This window comes from Ornithorhynchus anatinus, chromosome 5 (genome assembly GCF_004115215.2).
Source record: "Ornithorhynchus anatinus isolate Pmale09 chromosome 5, mOrnAna1.pri.v4, whole genome shotgun sequence".
Lineage (NCBI taxonomy): Eukaryota > Metazoa > Chordata > Mammalia > Monotremata > Ornithorhynchidae > Ornithorhynchus > Ornithorhynchus anatinus.
Window position 1 is genome coordinate 72720324 of NC_041732.1, and position 20315 is coordinate 72740638.

Genomic DNA, 20315 nt, shown 5'->3' on the forward strand with positions numbered 1-20315 from the left:
TAACCATAGCCTACTTTGACTACTGTATCAGCCTCCTTCCTGTCCTCCCTGCCTCCTGTCTCTCCCCAACCCAGTTCTTACTTCATTCTGCTGTTTAGGTAGTTTTTCTCAAAAACAAAAAAATCTCAGCCTACATCTCCCCTCAATCAGAACTCAATCAGACTGCCCACTCCCATCTTGCCCTGCTGATCTCTTACTATAAGCCAGCCTGCTCTTCACTCCTCTAACACCAACTTTCTCATTGTTCCTCAATCACCTATCTTGCTTGCCCTTGTCCATGTCCTCCCTCTGGCCTGAAACCCCCTACCTCTTTATATCCAGCGGACCACCGTTCTCCCTACCTTCAAAAACCCTCCTAAAATCCCATCTCCTCCAAGAGGCCTTTCCTGAATAAGCCCTCATTTCCCCCACTCACCCTCCCTTCTGTAGTACATAAGCATTTCATATTCACCCCACCCTCTATGCACTTGATATTGCCCCACGGCACTTATGTACATAGTCTTATATTCTTCCATTTTCCCTATTTGAAATTTATTTTCTAATATTTGTCTTTCCCATCTAGACCATAAGCTCCTTGTGGGCAGGATCATGTCTATCAACTATTGTATTGGACTCTCCCAAGGACTTAGTATAGTACTCGGCACATGGCAAATGCTCAATAAATACCACAGATAGACTGACTGATAAGATCAGGCCAGGTTCCCAAGGAGTCAATATGGAGACTCCCTGGCCAGTCAAGAACCTAACTGAGGCCCAGGGAACCTCCCAGCACCCTTCACACAAAGTAGTGCAGCTGATCAACAAACACTGGGGCAAAGAGCTGAACCCTTCTTGGAATGAACCCAAATTTTCTCTCTTATGCTGTGAACCAACTTTGTGTTCCAAGCACTGCATTAAGCGCTTTTTTTGATCTTGTCTAATGCCTTCGAGCTGTCTCCAACCTGTAGCGATTCCATGGACACATCTCTCCGGGAATGCCCCACCTCCACGTGCAAATGTTCTGGTAGTGCATCCATAGAGTCTTCTTGATAAAAATACAGAAGTGGCTCACCACTGCCTCCTTCCGTGCAGTAAACTTGAGTCTCTGCCCGTGACTCTCTCCCATGTGTCTGCTGCCCAGCACAGGTGAGTTTTGACTTGTAGCAGATTGCCTTCCACTCGCTAGCCACTGCTCAAGCTAGGAATGGAAGGGGTATACCTCTGCTTGACACTCCTTCCTTTAGCTGAGACTGGTAGAGTACCGGAAACTCTCCAGGTGCGATCCTGAGAGGGGACTAAGCACTTGGGAGAAAACGATATGCAATGGGGATTTGGGATATTTTTAAGCCACTTGGGAGGAAGCCACTTTGCCATGGAGGATGGTTGCGGGGAGGGGTGGCCCAACTGGCAGGGGTTTAAGCACCATACCTGTATTGCTCCGATATTCTCCATTAGTTGGTCTGCATTGGAAGCTCCCAGTAGTACCGAGCTGACGCCCTCATTCCTCAGACACCAGGCTGGAGGGACACAGAGGGAATCAATTAATAAATCAATCATTATGCTGCGGGCATGTGACAGCTGTACTTTTGTGTGTGGGCGATCCTCACCCAGCCCCCTGCTCAATGCGGCATTTTGGGGTTTGGTCCCAGGCAGACCCTGGCTTTGGCCGAGTCTCGCTGGTGCTTGGATTTGAGATACGGCCCGGGGGAGGTGCAGAAGGGCCGGTGGGGGCATTTCAGGCATCTGGTCTCAGTGGGGGCCGGGGGAGCGCGGAAGGGGGTTGGTGAGGATCTTCCCTGAGAATGTTACAGACAAGAGCCTGGTCGAACGTGGGGACCCCAAACTTGTTGTGGGCAGGGAATGTGTCTGCTCACTGTTATATTGCATTCTCCCAAGTGCTTCATACTATGCTTTGCACACAGTAAGTGTTCAATAAACATGACTCAGTGAAAGAATGAATGAACCCACCTACCGATGGCCCCGGTCTGACAGGTGAAGTTCAGAATGCGATGTCAGCGGTGATGAATGGATAGCGGCTTTCTGGGATTGGCCCCTTTCCGGCCTCCTGCGCCCCACCCCTGTCCCGGTAGCTCCCCTGGCTGAGTCCAGGGTCTCCCCTCCCCCACTCTATACCCTCTCCAGCCCCCGACCCTCGCCCTAGCCCTGCCGGGTTACCTATGGCCAGCTGGGGCAGGGTGCAGCCCAGGCGCTCCGCGATGGCTTGTAGCTCCTTCAGCTTTGCTTGCTGCCGTCGGCCCTCCTCACTCAGGATCTTGTCCTTCAACCATTGGTATCCCTGGGGGGAGGCGGGGGAGATGGGGGCCGTGGAAGGGGAGGGGGCCGCTGGGTCGGGAGAGCAGGAGAGCAGCATGGGCCGCGGGGAAGGAGGTTGCCCAGGGCCCGGTTCTGGCTTTGCGGCTCCTGCCCTTCGCTTTGGGAAGGCTGGAGACAAATGATCATCCAGCCTCTCCCTCCGTTTTTGAGAAAAATGACCGCCTCCTTCGGGAGACTAGTCCGGGCTTGCATTTCGCCACCTGGCCGACCAGGACCTCTCCTGCTTTAATTCAAGCCCCCTTCATCCTGTTCGGTCATGTTGGGGATGGGCAGTGATGGGGGGGGGCACTCAGTTGGGTTCCCCCTTCCAAGACAAAGCCCTTTCTGGATAGGGACTGTGTCCGATCTGCTGATCTCGTATCCACCCTGGTGCTTAGTACAGTGCTTGGAACACAGTAATTACTCAATGAATATTAGAAGCATCATGGTGTAGTGGATAGAGCACAGACCTGGGAGTCAGAAGGTCATGGGTTTTAATCCTGGCTCTGCCACGTCTTGCTGTGTGGCCTTGGGCAAGTCAATTTCTCTGTGCCCCAGTTACCTCATCTGTACAAAATGGGGATTAAGAGTGTGAGCCCAATGTGGAACAGGGACTCTGTCCAAGCTGGTTAACTTTTATCTACCCCAGTGCTTAGAATAGTGCTTGACACATAGTAAGTGATTAACAAGTACAATAATAATAAATTACAGTATTTGTTAAGCCCTCACTATGTGCCAGGCACTGTACTAAGCACAGGAGTGCATGGGAGTTCATTATGGACAGGGACTGTGCCTGCTTGTTGTTGTATTGTACTCTCGCAAGCGCTTAGTACAGTGTTCTAAGTTAGCACTCAACAAAGTAAGCACTCAACAAAGACAACTGAATGAATAAGTAATTCGGGCTGGACACAGTCCCTGTTCCACATGGGACTCACAGTCTTAATGCCCTTTTTACAGTGAGGTAACTGAGGCACTGAGGAATGAAGTGACTTGCCTAAGGTCATAGCAGAGAAGTGGGAGAACCAGGATTAGAACCCAGGTCCTTCTGATAACCAGGCCTGTGCTCTGTCCACTAGACAATGCTGTTTCTCTTTATTATTATTATAACAATAACAACAACAACAGCTATTGAGCCTCCCCGCTACAGTCCCTTCTCCAGGCTCAACACTCCCAATTTCCTCCACTTTGCCTCATTAAACCCACCTCCCAACCCCTCAATGATTTTGCCACACTGTTCTGGCCCCATGTGGTTTCTCTGCACCCTCTTTTGGGGCAGAAAGACACTGGTCTAGAGCCTTAATCAGAGTTGGGTCAGTGTGAGGTGAGCAGGCACTCCTGTCCCCCTCCATCCCTAGAACCATCTCTGCAGTAGCTCCCCCTGGCTCCCTGAGACCTATGGATCCAGATCTGATGATTAGGATATCTGTTTAAAAAAAAATTACCTTTAACATTTTCTTTCTCATGCTAATTTGGTTTTCCAACTGCCCACCAAAAGAACAACTCAGTCTGGTGAACCACGCGTGTGTGTGTGTGTTGTGTGTGTGTTTGTTTACACAGACCAAAGTGGAAAAATAGCCACAAAACAAAAAGGTTTACGCCTCTGCCTCTTCCCAGTCATTTAATTATTTGCTCTTGTGGGCAAGGAACTGTCTGTGGTGCTTAGTACTGTGCATCACACCTAGCAGGTGCTCAATAAATTATATCGCTACCACTAACTGTCCTGATTCCTGTTCCATCTACAAATCCTCCCATAGCCTCCTGCCCCTCTCCCTACTCCTGGAATAAGTTACTTGAGCCATCCCCTTCAGTGAGGCTACCCCTCCCTACCCACCGCCCAATACACACACACACACCCGCCTGGCCTCTCTGCCTGGTCCTTGGGGGATCAGCAGCCCAGAAAGCTTTGAGGAGGGGGCCTGGAGGTGGGTGATCAGGCCCATCAGGTTTCTGCAGGGAGCTAGTTCTTCCTGGCTAGCAGAGATGGTGGAGGACCAGCATCCCTCCAGCAGTTCCTTTACCTTGAGTGACGCTCTGGAGTAGGGTGGGATTCCACTGTCGTACTTCCCGGACACGATTCCACACGCTAAAGGGGACCAGGTCATAGCACCCACTCCTGAGGCAGACAGAAAACAAGCCACACTTACATCTCGGTTGTCCCGTGGGCTGAGGCTAACGACAGCCTCCTCCGGTGAGACCGAAAGGATGAGCCTCGGACCTCATTCATTCATTCATTCATTCAATAGTATTTATTGAGCGCTTACTATGTGCAGAGCACTGTACTAAGCGCTTGGGATGAACAAGTCGGCAACAGATAGAGACAGTCCCTGCCGTTTGACGGGCTTACAGTCTAATCGGGGGAGACGGACAGACAAGAACAATGGGAATAAACAGCGTCAAGGGGAAGAACATCTCGTAAAAACAATGGCAACTAAATAGAATCAAGGCGATGTACAATTCATTAACAAAATAAATAGGGTAACGAAAATATATACAGTTGAGCGGATGAGTACAGTGCTGTGGGGATGGGAAGGGAGAGGTGGAGGAGCAGAGGGAAAGGGGAAAATGAGGCTTTAGCTGCGAGGTCAAGGGGCCAAGAACCCGTGTGAGAGAACTGTCGAGGGCGCTGGTTGGAGGGGGTGGTGCGGGAACCATGTTCTGCCCCATAGCTTTTTACTCATCCCAGTATTAGCAAAGAGTTTAGCACTGTCAGGCTGGAGTAAATGTCATCATTTTTACCATGACAGGCTGCTGCCTATGAGCAGAATGAGAGGCAGTGAAGGTCAGAGTCTATCTGAATGTTTTCCCGCAGGATTGTCTCTTTGGGGGTTTCTTTGCCTGAGTGACCTTGGGCAAGTCACTTAACTTCTCAGTGCCCCAGTTCCTTCATCTGTAAAATGGGGTTTCAATACTCGTTCCCTCTCGTACTTAGAATGTGAGCCCTATGTGGGACAGGAACTGGGCCTGAGCTGATCATCTTGTATCCACCCCAGAGCTTAGTACAGTGTTTGGTAAATAGTAAGTGCTTCACAAATACCACTCTTATTAGATTTAAGGGAAGGGTGAAAGGACAGGAGGGAGAGAGTAGACTATAATCTCCTAGTGGTCAGGGAGCAAGTTTACCAACTCAATTGCATTGTACTTTTCCAAGCACTTCGTACAGTGCTCTGTGTATAGTAAGTGCTCAATAAATGCCCACTACATTGTTCTGTTGATAGGAGAAGGGGAAGAAGAGGGGTAAGGTTCCAGGACACACAACTTGCCAAAAAACTAAGTCCTGGTGGAGAGGGCTCCTGGAGAGCATAACTGGCAGCAGGGCAACAAGTCTCTATGGATTCCAGGGGGGTGGGGGTGGTGCCTCCTTCGGGGTGCACTAGGGGTAGCCATACGCCAGTCTCCTTTCCACTGGAAACGCCGCTCGAGGCCCGGGAGACCGGAAAGACTTCAGATGAGCACTGCCCACAAGACCGTAAGCTCGTAGAAGGCTGGGATTGTACCTACCGACTCTGTTGTAGTGGACTCTCCCAAGTGCTTAGGACAGTGCTCTGCACACAGTAAGCGCTCGATAAATAGCATTGGTTGATGGGTCGATGGATCGTCGTACCTATCTTGTGGAAGAGTTCGGGGAGCTGCACCTCCACCTTCTCCCGCTGGAACATGTGGTATTCCGCTTGCTCACATATAGGCGGGATCAAGTTGAACTGCCGGGCCACCGAATACGCTTCCTGGGGACACAAAACCGCCAAGTCGCCCGGCTCACGGCAGCTCTCCCCTGCCCACGGCAGCTCCCCCCTCCCGGGGGGTTGGGGGAATGGGCTGGGGCCAGGGAAATGAAGACCACAGTTCCCTCGGGGTTCAGAGTACTGCTTTAGAGCTGTCCAAAGCCCCTGGGACCTGCTTATCTGTGGTCTCAATGTTCTCCTTCCTCCCCCTGCCCCACCAGAAGAGCTCTGAGTAGCAGCTCTGCTTCACAAAGGGCTCTGGGCCACTCTGTCCCCCGCTCCCTTTTCTCTTCTCCCACAGCTGAGCGTGGCTTTAGTGGAAAGAGCATGGGCTTGGAAATCAGAGGATGTGGGTTCTAATTCTGGCTCCGCCACTTATCTGCTGGGTGACCTTGGGAAAGCCACCTAACTTCTTTGTGCCTCAGTTACCTCATCTCTAAAATGGGGATAAAAACTGTGAACCCCATGTGACACAACCTAATTATCGCATAACTACTCCAGAGCTTACAACAGTGTTTAGCATACAGTAAGCACTTAACAAATACCATATTTAAAAAAAAAGAAAAAAAAACTTGAGATGGGGCCAGTACTCCCGGGAACTAAACCCTGGCACTCAATCCACAGAAAACTTCCTGTCCCACGCATCTGCGGTCGGAGGCTCTAAGCCTCGCTCTCTCTCCTTGACAACTGAGGGCCCCTGTGGGCCAGGGCCCATTCTGATTGCCTTGTAGCTATTCCAGTGCTACACACAGTGCTCGGCTCAATATCTATTAGCGATAGATGATGATATTTTGCCAGGGTTGAAAAGTTCAGGGGGAAACCTGGGAAGTGCCTATCCCATTGCTTCCTAGCAGACGCCCTTGTGGGAGAGTGTGACCCACAGACCCTGACTGGCCGGAAGCAGCTTCTGGCTTAGCCCATCTGGTCACTAACCCTGACCCTCCCCCTACGACCCGCAACCCAGGCAGAGGCCTCCCGCTTCACCCCCATCCCCGTTCCAGTACCATGATCTCCATGGAGCTCCAGCGCGAAGTGCCCCAATACATGGCCATGCCCTGGTTGATGATGTGGGTCATTGCTCGGACGGTCTCTGGCACAGAGCAAGGGGGGGGAGGGGAGAGGGACATGTTAACGTGGCCTGTTGCCCAGTAGCCACTGGGCACACTGAAGAGAATGACACTCAAAGGAAAGGGGCAGAGGTTTCAGCAAAGACATCTTGCAAGCAGTGTACTTCCAGGCTTCAAACTTGGGGGCAGGAGGGTTTTTCAAAAGGGAAGAAAGGAAACCAAAATCCAGACACTGATCTGGAAGCAATTTACCCAGCGAACTCACCCTACCCATCTACGAGAGAGGGACCGGGGAGGGGTCGGGACATTTTCATGGCAGATTTTTCGCTGAAATGGGGCTAAGGTGAGACAAAAGTGATCTGAGCTAAAATGCCAGATGCATTGAGTTTCTCATTCTGGGGAAGAATCGGGAAGTGAAGTCATTTGAAGCAGATGGGATAAAGGGAAGGAGGTTACAGCCACCTGGGGGAAATGCAGGACGGAGCCTCAGACAGAGCACTTCCAAACGTCATGCCAATTTCCATTCTCTGACTTGCGGCTCTTAGGAAACGCATCGGCAGTCAGAGGGCACCGCTGCCCTCCCACCCTGGGAACCATCTGAGTGGAGGAGGGCAGGGGTGGGGGATTGTGCCAGGGGTTGTAGTTCTGCCTTAAATTGAAAGCAAAAATGCCCATGGGGGGATGTCTCTATTTCACCAGGAGGATGAACTTCCCACCACAGGGAAGCACGGAAGAGGAGGAGCAGGAAGAGCCCAGGTAAGTCCAATGGTGGGAAGAGCCGCGGGTAATCAAGCCTCATCGATGCAAACGCTAGCTGCAGCCCGGGGGTAAGAGTCGGAAAATCCGCTTCCCATGCCAACAACCTACATTTCCTCTCCAGCCTTTTCCCAGGATGACCTTCCACTCCATAGTGGGGAACGGGATGATTTCTGGGTTGTGTTAGGGCTCTGAACCCACTGCTGGGAGTTGGGAGAGGGAGGACTGGGAGGATAGAGGCTCCCCACAAAATCAGTGCTCAGAATTCATGAGAGGAATCAGAGGGGGCCCCGGGGCATCCCTAGATTAATTTCCAGGTTTTGCCTGCATTCTCAGTTGCAGTGAATTTCAATGTGCTAATGATGAGATCCCGGAAATCCACAGTGAGCAAACCATGGGTGGAGAGAGGGTAGAAATTGTGGGAGAGGGCAATAAAGACACAACATATTCTTCCTCTTGTAGCCAAAAAACAGGTGAGTGAAGCAAATGCAGCTGCAGAATGTTGAATCCCATTCAGTTCCTTTGGCTTCCTGGTCACCCTTGTTGGGTTCAAACCGGAATAACTCAGCCCAGGGATTTTTGCCCTATTTGTGAGGCTGTGGGGTGGGGAGGAGGGGGCGTCACCTTATTGGACTTTCCAGAGGCCCACGAATATCGCACAGACACAAAGGGCAGGGGAAGGAGCTCTAAGAATAGTGCTTGCACGACAGGCGGCCAAATGTTATGTAAAAGTGAAAGTCTGAGAACAGGTGTTTCTATTACCAAAGCACAGACTACTTCCTGGAAGCCCGGCCCCCTCAGAGGGGAAAGGGAGATCTTGGGGCCCCTGAAGAGGGTCTTGGGTTACTCATAGCCCCCTGATATCCCACTAAAATGGGCCTTCATCAAAGGATGACCTCCTCCACTCTTTCCTCCGGATGGTGGAGAAAGCACCCCAGGCCAACTGTGATCTCCGAAACCCCTATCTTTCGTTCTGGGGCAGGGTCCCTAACCTTGCCCCTGCACTGGGTGCAAGATCACGCTTCTGGGTTGACTGAAGAACCAATTCCTCCCTTGGGTCTCTGGCGTATGGGAGTAGTGAACGGGGAGGGTTTAGCCAGGAAGACCATTTGGAATGAAGCAGGTCTGATGGGGCCCCCGCAGTGCAGCATGGACTGGTTTTCCCATCAGCTCTCCCCCTGCCTGATCGCCACTTCTGCCTTTTTATACCAGCTTGTGTCATTCCTCTGAGACCCCCAAGGGGAACACGTCCTTGTTTCCCGCTTCCCGGTTGGAGGGGGCTACAGAGGGACCACAGAGGCCCAACTCTCTGTTGGCTCAGGGTGTTGCAGGTGGCTTGCCATCATTCTAAGGGGCCCGCTGGGCTTGGGGAAAATCCACCTTTTCCTGACCCTGACAAAAGCAAGGCCCAGTGAGTCCTCCCTTTGGATTTATCAGTTGGTTTTTTAGAAACACTCTCAGGAATTCCTGACCAGGACCCCAGCCATACCGAAACCATGCAGATTAACTTCCCGGCCCTTTTCAGCCAAGGCATTACCTAGTCATGCCTGAGAGATGCCAAAGAAAACACACACACACACACACCCCCACACACACACACCCACACACCTCCATTCTCTCACTCATTTACTCTCACATACACACACACACACACACACACACACACACAATAGCACCGGTTCCTCACACGGATCCGACAACACTAAAACCCCTTTAGAAAGTAGGCAACATCGTATCAGGCACTGAGCTGTTGGTCCCATGCACAGAGAGGGGAGGCACGTTAACTGGAAGACCGGGGTGGGGGAATGCACGTTCCCTGAGTGGAACCCGCCGGGCTGGCGTCTGAGAGCTTACACGGGATGCTTCACTGGTTCAGACAAGGAGAAAAAGCAGAGAGTGCAACTGCTGCTAGAGATGGGCAAAGGCTCTATCCTTTGGCTTGTGGGTGGCATGAGAGGCTTTCCATCTCCTCCTGCCACCCTGGCAGCTGGGCCCCCAGAATTCCCCTCTCCCGCTCCTCTCCCCTCCTTCCAAGAGAGCGTGGTAATCAGAATGGAGAAGAAAAATCCAGCTTTAATGGCAATCCCATTCAATGGATGGTTAGGTTGGATTGTGAACTCCACCATTAGTCGGTAAGCTCCCTGAAGCCAGAGGATGCCCATTTCGCTAGTGGTGCATTCCCCTTGGCACTTAGTACAGGAGGCACTCAGTAATCTGTCTGCTGTGTGACCATGGGTGAGTCACTTAATTTCTCTGTGCCTCAGTTATCTCATCTGTAAAATGGGGATTGAGACTGTGAGCCCCATGTGGGACAGGGACCGTGGCCAACCTGATTACCCTGTATCTACCCCAGTGCTTAGAACAGTGCTTGGCACATAGTAAGTGCTTAACATAAATCATCATCATTTTTATTATTATGGAGGGGAAGGTTTTCTAGTTTGTTCTTCCCTGACTAATCCTTCATCTCCCTATTTTCTCTCCCTACTGTGATGCTTATGCACTTGGTTCCTTACCTCACTCAAGCACTTCGGTACCCATCCTGCCTGCCCTTCCTTCTACCTAGATTTTGCTACTGTAATTTATTTTAATGTGTCTCCCCAGCTAGATTATAAACAACTTGAGGATCAGGTCTACCTGTTCTGTTTTACTCTTTCAAGTGTTTAGCACACAATAAGTGCTCAATAAACATCACCAAGTGATTGATTGATGCTTCCGGGGCTGGGGGCTCTGGCTGCGGTAGGTAGTCAGATGCCCACCAGCCCAGACCTATTGCTGAAGACAAGGAACACCCTAGGCATGTCTCAATCAATCGTATTTACTGAGCACTTACAGTGTGCAGAGAGCACTAGGTTAAGTGCTTGGCAGACTACAATATAACAGGGTTGGTAGACCCTGAACACAAGGAGCTTAAAGTCTAGAGGGGCAGACAGACATTAATATATTAAAAAAAACAATTTGGCACATGTACATAAGTGCTGTGGGGCTTAGGGAGGGGTGAATAAAGGGTACAAATCCAATTGAAAAAGTGACACCCAAAGGAGAGGAAGTAAGGGAAATGAGGGTTTAGTAGAGGAAGACCTCTTGGAGGAGTTGGGATTTTACTAAGGCTGAGAAGGTTTCACTGTAATACTGAATTCTGCTCTGTAGCGGGCAGAGGGTGAGATTTCTGTGGGAGCTGTCATGGGGCTGCTCGACCTGCAGATTAAAAATGAAGTTGCCAGACCATGACGTCGCTGAGCTGGCAGCCAGAGACCCAGCCTTCTGTGGCTCAGGGGAGCGTCTGGGGGAAAACACAGAACCCTCCCATCAAGCAGGGTTCTAATCCTTGAGAAACAGCATGACCTGGTGGATATAGCATAGGCCTGGGAGTCAGAAGGACCTGGGGTCTAATCCTGCTTCTGCCACTTGTCTGCTGTGTGACCCTGGAGAAGTCACTTTACTTCTCTGTGCCTCAGTTACCTCATCTGTAAAATGGGGTTTAAGATTGTGAGCCTCATGTGGGGCAGGGATTGGGTCCAACCTGATTATCTTGTGTCTATCCCAGCGCTTAGTGCAGCGCCCGGCACATAGTGCGCACTTAACAAATACCATAAAAAACAAAAACACAACAGAAGCGTAGCCTGACAAGGGGCTAGGGAAGCAGTGTGGCCATGTGGAAAGACGGCCTGGGTTTCAGAGGTCCTGGGTTCTAATCCAGGCTCTGCCACTTGCCTGTTGTGTGAACTTGGGCAAGTCTTATAATTTTTTTGTGTCTCAGTTACCTCGCCTGTAAAATGGGGATTAAAATCCTTTTCTCTGAGTTGGACCGTGAGCCCCATGGGGGTCCATATGTATATTTATTGGTTCATATGCTCGTTCTTCTACTTGCGCCTACCATTTGTAAACCACTTTTGTCTGTCTGTCTCCCCCATTTGACTGTAAGCTTCTTGTGGGCAGGGTACAGGCGTCTGGCTTCCGGTGACCTTAGTGTAGTAGTACTCTCCCCTCAACAGCCGCTCAATCAATCCCGCTGACTGACTGACAAACTGACCGATCGATGGCTTTTTCCATCACCATTTGACAGGAAGTGAGAGGGCAAGGGAGAGGGGAGGGCCTGTTTGCAGAGTCTGTAGCCCCTGAAACTGCCGTTTTCTAGAGTTTTGCCCAGCTCTAGTCCTTCCTGGTGAAGAAGACAATCACATGACCAGCATCGCAAGGGGTGAACACATCAGGCAGTGCAGAAGGCTACGGGATGGTAATTTGGGTAGCCAAATCCCCCGGCAGCCCCCAAATTTTGCCGGAGAGCCCGGTGCCATTGGGAGATGCGAATTTACCGTCCCCAAGTGGAGACGCCCTCTTTAACGCTTGGGGGCTGAGACTCCCTACGATCGAGACTCTGGGGCCCCCGATCCATTCACCCCTTTTCAAAGAGCTCTCCCCTCCAGCGCTCCGCCAAGGCAACATACATGACCTGGGGTTTTTAACCAAGTTGTCACAGCAAACCCCCAAATGAAAAGTAGGTTTCCGGGCAGAATCGCCAATTGGGGAAAGAGAAGCACGCTGGGAGAGGGATCAAGTGGGAGGGAAAGGACACGTGCACGAGAGGCAAAGAAGAAAGGAAAAAAAAGTAATGGAAATGACGACGTAGATCAGGGAAAAGAGAAGGAACTAAAAGACTACTTGGCTTTTCTTTTTACTTGCAAGATGTTCTCTTAGGGCAGGGTTTTTTTTTTCTTTTTTGCATTTTATGGAGAAGTTTGTCATCAGGGGAGAAGGGAATAGTGTAAATAAAAATACAGAATCTGTCTCATAAAATGCTGCTCGGACACAGAAGTCAATAGTCGGACTGTGGGTACTATGTACCTTCTATGATGAATGTTCTTGACTTGGAAGAACTAAATGGGTCCCCTGGTGATAAAAGAAAGATTTAAAGAGACCAGAGTTTATAGCTGCTGGAATACTGCAAGACACGGCATGACAAAAGGAGCAGGATATGGGGGAGGCATAAATCACCTTTCAAAGAACAGTTGTTTTTAAAAAATATAGATCTAGATATAAATACATGAGGAAAAATATTCTATGAAGCTTAAGTTTCTCGGCTTCTGAAGCAGCGAAGCACAAACAAGAATGGCCTGGGGCACAGCAGCATCGTGGGATGGATGGGGAGGGGCAGGGGGGTGGAAAGGGGCACGGGCAGTGGGCAGTGAGATAGCTTGGGGCACAAGAGTATAAAGAACATGAGAAAAACAAGACCAACTAAAACTCCTTTTCAAACATGGACCACTTCCCAGTAAGACCACTTAAAACATGGACCATTTCCCCAACCCAGTAAGAAACCACCTCTGAATTCTGAAATAGAAAAAAAATTCAAACCAAAATCCCAGGCCAATAAACTCATGATTTAACAGAACATAGAGATGGCTAAAGAGATAAAACAAGAATGCCTAGTTTGGCTAATTAAATACTAACTGGTGTTTGGGAGGGGGGTGGGGATGGGGACACATTTCATGCAATTCAGAAACCACAGTCTGTGGGCGGAGGTGGAACCAGAGAGGGGAGGGGCAGGGGATCCTGTGTCCATCCGGTTCATCCGGCAAGAAGACAAGAGCAGAGAGGAGGAGGTCAAAATGAGAGATGCTGTGTCCCCGGTGACTTTACCCGTCCCTTCCACCCTGCCTTGCCACTTGCCACATCCCCAAAGTCTAGGGAGACCAGTCACTTCTTGCACCAGGAAAATCTCAAGAGGGGCCAAGTCGGAGATGTGCCAGATACGCGTTGAGGGGGTGGCTGGTTTCTGGGGGTCAACTCCTTCCCTCCCTCCCGTGGGGCCGAGACCACCCAGCTGGGCTTGGGTAGGGAGGCGGGAAGCCCGGTGGCTTCTGGGGGACCTACCTTCCATAGGCGTGTTTGGATCGGGCCTGTTGGCGAACACCACGTCCACGTACTCCAACTGCAGTCGTTCTAATGAGGCTTTCAGACCTAGTTGAGCAGGGAAGCAGAATAGGAGATGTTAAAGAAATGCCTTCAGGAGGCCCTCGGGGTTGGGGCAACTCCCAAGCCCTGTCCTCTGACTGACTTCCCTATCACCGTGGATGGTACGACCATCCTTCCCGTCTCTCAGACCCGCAACCTCGGTGTCATCTTTGACTCGGCTCTCTCGTTCACCTCATACATCCAATCCGTCACCAAAACCTGCTGGCCTCACCTTTATAATCACCAAGATCCGCCCTTTCCTCTCCACCCAAACGGCTATTTTACTGTTACAGGCTCTCATAACATCCCGGCTGGATTACTGTGTCAGCCTTCTCTCTGATCTCCCTTCCTCCTCTCTCTCCCCACTCCAGTCTATTCTTCACTCCACTGCCCGGCTCATCTTCCTGCAGAAACGCTCTGGGCCTGTCACTCCCCTACTTAAAAACCTCCAGTGGTTGCCTATTGACCTCCGCATGAACCAAAAACTTCTCACTCTAGGCTTCAAGGCTCTCCATCACCTTGACCCTTCCTACCTCCCCTCCCTTCTCTCTTTCTACTGCCCACCCTGCTCGCTCCGCTCCTCTGCCGCCCACCTCCTCACCATCCCCCGTTCTTGGCTATCCCGCCGTTGAACCCTGGGCCACATCCTCCTGCGGCCCTGGAATGTCCTCCCTCCTCACCTGCGCCAAACTAATTCTCTTACCCTCTTCAAAACCCTACTTAGAGCTCACCTTCTCCAAGAGGCCTTCCCACACTGAGCTTCTCCTTTTCCCTCTGCTCCTCCCCCTCTCCCTTCCCCTCCCCTCAGCACTGTATTCGTCCACTCAACTGTATATATTTTCATTACCCTGTTTATTCTGTAAATGAGATGTACATCACCTTGATTCTATTTATTTGCTATTGTTTTAATGAGATGTTCATCCCCTTGATTCTATTTATTGCTATTGTTTTTGTCTGTCTCCCCAAATTAAACTGTAAGCCCGTCAAAGGGCAGGGACTGTCTGTATCTGTTACCGATTTGTACATTCCAAGAACTTAGTACAGTGCTCTGCACATAGTAAGCGCTCAATAAATACTATTGAATGAATGAATGAGTGGTGCCGAGAGCGCATTTGTGGATGTGTTCCTTGGTGGGGTGGTAATAATAACAACAACAACAACAAGTGTGGTATTTGTTCAGTGCTTACTATGTGCCAGGCATTGTACTAAGCACTGGGATGGATTCAAGCAAATCAGGTTGGACGCAGTCCCTGTACCACATGGGGCTCACAGTCTCAATGCCCATTTTACAGGTGAGGTAACTGAGGGACAGAAAAATGAAATGACTTGCCCAAGGTCACACAGCAGACATGCGGCAGAGCCAGGATTAGAATCCAGGACATTTTGACTCCCAGGCCCAGGCTTATCCACTATACCATGCTGCTTCCCCATGGGGTGCAGAGCAAGAGCCTGGGCAATGAGCTGTCAGGGGGATGGCACTGTCCTGCGGTTCCCAGAGCTACAGAGTCCTGTGGGCAGGAAGTGTGCATTGTGGTGCCCTACCCCATATGCGTGTGTAAGTGTGTGGGCACAATTTCTTCCAACACGCTGGCAGAAGAAAATCCCATGTCATGTTCTAGCCAAAACGTGTAGTGAAAACACGTGTGCTTCCCAAGCTGATGTAACTGGGATGGCACTGCATCTACTTCAGTGCTTAGCACAGCACTGGGCACAGAGGAAGTGCTGAACAAGTGCCACAGTAATTAACGATTGACTCCCACCTGCCAGATGGAGAAACGGAGCAGAGAGGGCTCCAAGGAAGGGCAGAAGTGGCCAAAGGAGGGGGAAGGGGAGGAGAAGGAGAAAGATTTGAACTTCCAGCTCTGGAATTTCGGGACTGGGGCCTAGGAGTCTTAATAGCTATGGTAATTACGTGCTTACAGGGTAGCAAACATTGTTCTATGCACTGAGGTTGATATCCGATTGGATATAGTCTCTGTCCCACTCTGGCCTCAGGGTCTAAGAGGGAGGGAGATTAGGCACCTTATTTCCATTTTACAGATGAGGTAACTGAGGCACGGAGCCTCTGGCCTTGGAGTTTTTTGGTCCGGGGCCTAGCCTTCATTTCCCTTTTCCACCCTCCCCTCACTGTTGACTAGGTCTCTGGCTGTCTACCCCTTAGGCACTCCGATACACACCCCAGGCCCACGGCGCTTCCATTAATACCCTCGTACTCTTACTATTTTCCCTATCTATAATTTCTTTTAAAGCCTGTCTTCTCTTCTAGGCTGTAAACTCATGGGAAGGGAATGTGTCTATCAACTCTTGTTATTCTGTACTCTCTCAAGAGCTCAGTACAGTGTACTTCACACAGCAAGTGCTCAATAAAAATGACTGATTGGTCAGAGATTGTATCTACCAACTCTATTATATTGTACTTTTCCAAGCACTTAGTGCTGTGCTCCGCACAAAGGAAGTGCTCAGTAAATACCATGGATTGATCAACTGCATTGTGGCCTTCCACCTGGGAAACGAGGTAGCAGGGCTGCTCCCTGCCAGAGTTGCGATCGTCCCAGGAGTCCCAAGGGTGGCCTAGTGGATAGAGCATGGGCCTGGGAGTCAGAAGGTCCTGGGGTCTAATCCTGGCTCTGCCACTTGTCTGCTGTGTGACCTTGGGGAAGTCACTTTACTTCTCTGTGCCTCAGTTACCTCTTCTGTAAAATGGGGATTAAGATTGTGAGCCTCATCTGGGGCAGGGACTGTGTCCAACCTGATTAGTTTGCATCTATCCCAGCGTTTAGTTCACTGCCTGGCACATAGTAAAGTTTAACAAATACCTTAAAAAACAAAAACAAAAAAAGGATCCTTGAGCCCCTTGGTCAGTTTAGGCAGCCGAACTTCCTGAGGGAGGAGCATTTTGGAGGAGGACTCCAATTGGCTGAAGGTCTGACAAGGAGTGGAACCTGGAATCCCAGATCCCAGGCCTCTGGTCCCAGAGTTAGAGAACCAAAATGCAACAGTCACGTTCTTAGGACGAAATGGCATACAAGTGTCTGCTTTGATTTTCTTCTGCCTTGGGGCAGGGGTTGGGAGGCGTGTCTCAGAAGAGGAACCAGGTGAATGAGGCGGATGAGTGCCGGGGCAGGGGGTTCCCATTCTAGGATGGCAGTTATTTAGCTGGGGGGAGAGAAGGCCAAGGGAGATTTGAGAAGTACCAGATATCTGAAGAGGCATTAGAAATAAGGTGGTCTTCAACGAAACCAAGGGTATAGGAATATTTTCTGAGCTCTGGGGACTGTGTCTGACCTGGTGATACTGTTGTAATAATAATAATTATGGCATTTGTTAAGTGCTTACTATGTGCCAGGCACTGTAGTAAGCACCGGCATAGATACAAGGAAATCAGGTTGGACCAGTCCCTGTCCCATGTGGGGCTCACTGTCTTAATCCCCATTTTACAGATGAGGTAACTGAGGCACAGAGAAGTGATGTGACTTGTCCAAAGCCACACTGTAAGCTCGTTGTGGGTGGGGAATGTTTGTTTTTATTGTTGTGCTGTACTGTCCCAAGAGCTTAGTACAGTGCTCTGCACACAGTAAGCGCTCAATAAAGACGATTGAATGAAGTGACAGAGCAAAGATTGGAACCCACGACCTTCTGACTCACAGGCCTGTGCTCTATCTACTATGTCATGCTGCTTCCTCTGACCCCAGCTCTTAATACAGTGCTTGGCACACAGGAAGCCTTAACAAATACCATCATTATTATTATAACAATTATAATTATTATTACTATCCTGATAGAAGGAAGGAGAAATGGTCCCAAACTATGTGGAGATAGTTGTTGGCTTTATCAATCAATGGCAAAGCAGCGTGGCTCAGTGGAAAGAGCCTGGGCTTCGGAGTCAGAGGTCATGGGTTCGACTCCCGGATCTGCCACTGTCAGCTGTGTGACTGTGGGCAAGTCACTTCACTTCTCTGTGCCTCAGTTACCTCATCTGTAAAATGGGGATTAACTGTGAGCCTCACGTGGGACAACCTGATTACCCTGTATCTACCCCAGTGCTTAGAACAGTGCTCTGCACATAGTAAGCGCATAACAAATACCAACATTATTATTTATTAAAAGCTTACTAAGTACAAAGCACTATAGTAAGCACTTAGGAGAATTAGCAGGCACATTCCCTAGTCACAGTGAGTTTACAGTCTTGAGGACTTTAGTCAGACATGCTGGAACAGACTGCTGCAGAAAGCTGTGTGTTCTCCCTACAAGGAGAACATGCTATAAACTCATCCAGCTCAAATGCCTGATGGTACTGCTTATTGATATTAATGTCTGTTTTCCCCTCCAGACTGTAAGCTCGCTGTGGGCTTGTTGTATTATATTATCCCAAGTGCTTAGTGAAGTGCTTTGTACTTAGTTAGCACCCAATAAATACCACTGATTGACTGTATTTTCCCAAGTGCTTAGTCCAGTGGTCTGCACATAGTAAGAACTCAATAAATACCCCTGATTGATTGATTCATTGGACACTCTTCTTTGGAGACCTGGTCTTGACGGCCTCTGGAGGCTCCTTCTGGTTTTGAAATTCCTGGAAAAGGGCAAGTTGGGGCCGTTGGAGTCATATTGTTCCTTACCTTCTATGATGTGTTTCCTGGACAGCCCCCGCTCGGTCTCCGCTCTGAAAGAAAGGTCGACAACACGTCGGACACTCACCCCGTCCTCCCGTCTCAAGCTGATCTTGGACAGCATCCTGCACCCCACCACCTCAGGGGGCTCAGGGTCCCAGACCACCCATCTTGGTTTTAAAGCTCCCCCTTGGGTGAGTTCCGAACCCCAGCTCCCACTCCCCGGGGGTCCCCTGCCCAAACATGACCCCAGGCTGGCCCCAGCGAGTCTGAGAGAGCCCCGAGGACCCATCCCACACAAGTATAGCGGTCTGGACTTGTGGTCCCTGGCAAGGTGACTACGAGTCCAAACTCTTACATACTTTCCTCCCCAGAAGATTTTAGTGGTAATGACCAGGCTTGATCGTCTAGAAGACAGAAAAGGAGGGAAACAGTCACTTAACGCAGAAACCTCAACTTTCTCCTGCCTATTCCCGGATCTGGCCTTTGCCCCCCAACGACAGCTGATCCACTGAAATCCCTATTGCATTACGCAAGGTCACTCCTATCTGCTACTGCCTACACCATCACCATCATCTCTACTCCTCCAGCAAACATATCCTAAAGGCAGGATAACAAGAATTATGGCATTTAATTAATCAATCTCCCCAGGCCAAATTGTTGTACTGAATGCCGGTGTAAATTCAAAATAATCAGGTCTGACACGTTCTGGGTCACACTTGGGTCTCACAATCTAGGAGGTAAGAAGAGCAGACACCCCCACTTTATGAAGGAGAAAATTGAGGTCCAGAGTTTTAGTGATTTGCCCAAGGTACCCCAGCTCTCATGACTCCCAGTTCAAGGCTCCTTCCACTAGGTCACACTGCCTCCTCATCCCCCCCATTCGGGATGATCTAATATTTATTTCAGTGTGTATTTACCTGAGACACAATCATGGGATTTGCTAATGAGAGCAATTTCTCTTAATTACCCTGTGAAGAGGAATTTATTTTCAGAGCAACCTCTGGGATGGTGAGAGACCACTTGGAGGAAAGGTGAGGTGGGGGCTTAAATAATTACCGCCAAAGAGGAGGATTGACAAATGGCACTCAAGAGGGAGAGGAAGGAGCTGAGACGCAGCCTTGTCTGCTGGTGGCATTTCTGAAAATGCTTGCCCATGAGCTGCTGTGCTCATAGGCCATTTCTGACGATGTCACACCAGGTGGTTTTGAGGACCTGCGATTCTCAGATATCTGGCTTGTTCCCGGCACAAGGCCGGTGGTAACCTCTTGGGTCCTCTGGAGTCCTGGGCTTCCAAACTAGGCTTCAGAGCTCTGGCAATGATCCTTGGATGGGGAAATGTAAGAGGAGGGAAGCCAAAGCCACCACAGATTTTGGATACTCAAGAGCTGCCTGGGAGCAGGATATTTGGGTTGGAACAGAGGTTGGAAAGGGTCTATTTTCCCCCTTCTAGACTGTGAGCCTGTTATTGGGTAGGGATTGTCTATATTTGTTGCCAAATTATACTTTCCAAGGGCTTAGTACAGTGCTCTGCACACAGTAAGTGCTCAATAAATAGGACAATGAATGAATGAGTGAAGGACGAGATGAGGGAAGGTCTCTCTAAGGCATGACGATCCTGAAAGTGAAGCAGTGTTTTTCTGGCCTTGGATTGTTTGTTTCTTCTGGGTAGGAAATGTGTGTCTTGCTTAGATGGTACTCTCTCAAGTGCTTAGTACAGTGTGGTGCATTCAATAGATATCAGTGACCTCTGGTTATAAAGCTTTGCTCCCAGGGAGGCCCGATGTTGACAGAAGTCATGACTGATTTTAAATTTGGACAGGTGGACTCTGTTCCAGACAGCACTTTTGTGGAGGGAAGGGGGCTCTCAGGTTCTCTGGTCACTGACCTAGGTAAACACTCAGTTATTGCCACCCTGAGAT

The 20315-nt window shown here is 49.9% G+C and overlaps 1 protein-coding gene and 1 non-coding gene across 8 annotated transcripts in view; both read right to left on the minus strand.

The window, feature by feature from the left end:
- The window catches only part of KCNAB2 (potassium voltage-gated channel subfamily A regulatory beta subunit 2), a 157240-nt gene that overhangs the window by 2918 nt on the left and 134007 nt on the right, over window positions 1–20315 (minus strand). For 6 of the 7 annotated variants that reach the window (XM_029066330.2, XM_029066332.2, XM_029066331.2 and 3 more), the window contains 8 exons: window positions 18756–18800; window positions 18403–18446; window positions 13706–13792; window positions 7016–7101; window positions 5894–6014; window positions 4311–4405; window positions 2155–2275; window positions 1408–1496 (listed from right to left, as the gene is read on the minus strand). In XM_029066330.2, coding sequence (XP_028922163.1) covers window positions 1408–1496; window positions 2155–2275; window positions 4311–4405; window positions 5894–6014; window positions 7016–7101; window positions 13706–13792; window positions 18403–18446; window positions 18756–18800 — 688 coding nt within the window. Of the gene's footprint in view, window positions 1–1407; window positions 1497–2154; window positions 2276–4310; window positions 4406–5893; window positions 6015–7015; window positions 7102–12676; window positions 12722–13705; window positions 13793–18402; window positions 18447–18755; window positions 18801–20315 lie in introns of all 7 variants that reach the window. The other variant, XM_029066334.1, reaches the window with a different exon arrangement.
- Window positions 1136–1273, minus strand: LOC114812373. The gene has a single exon (XR_003760028.1). It is a non-coding gene; the product is annotated as a small nucleolar RNA SNORA7 (small nucleolar RNA).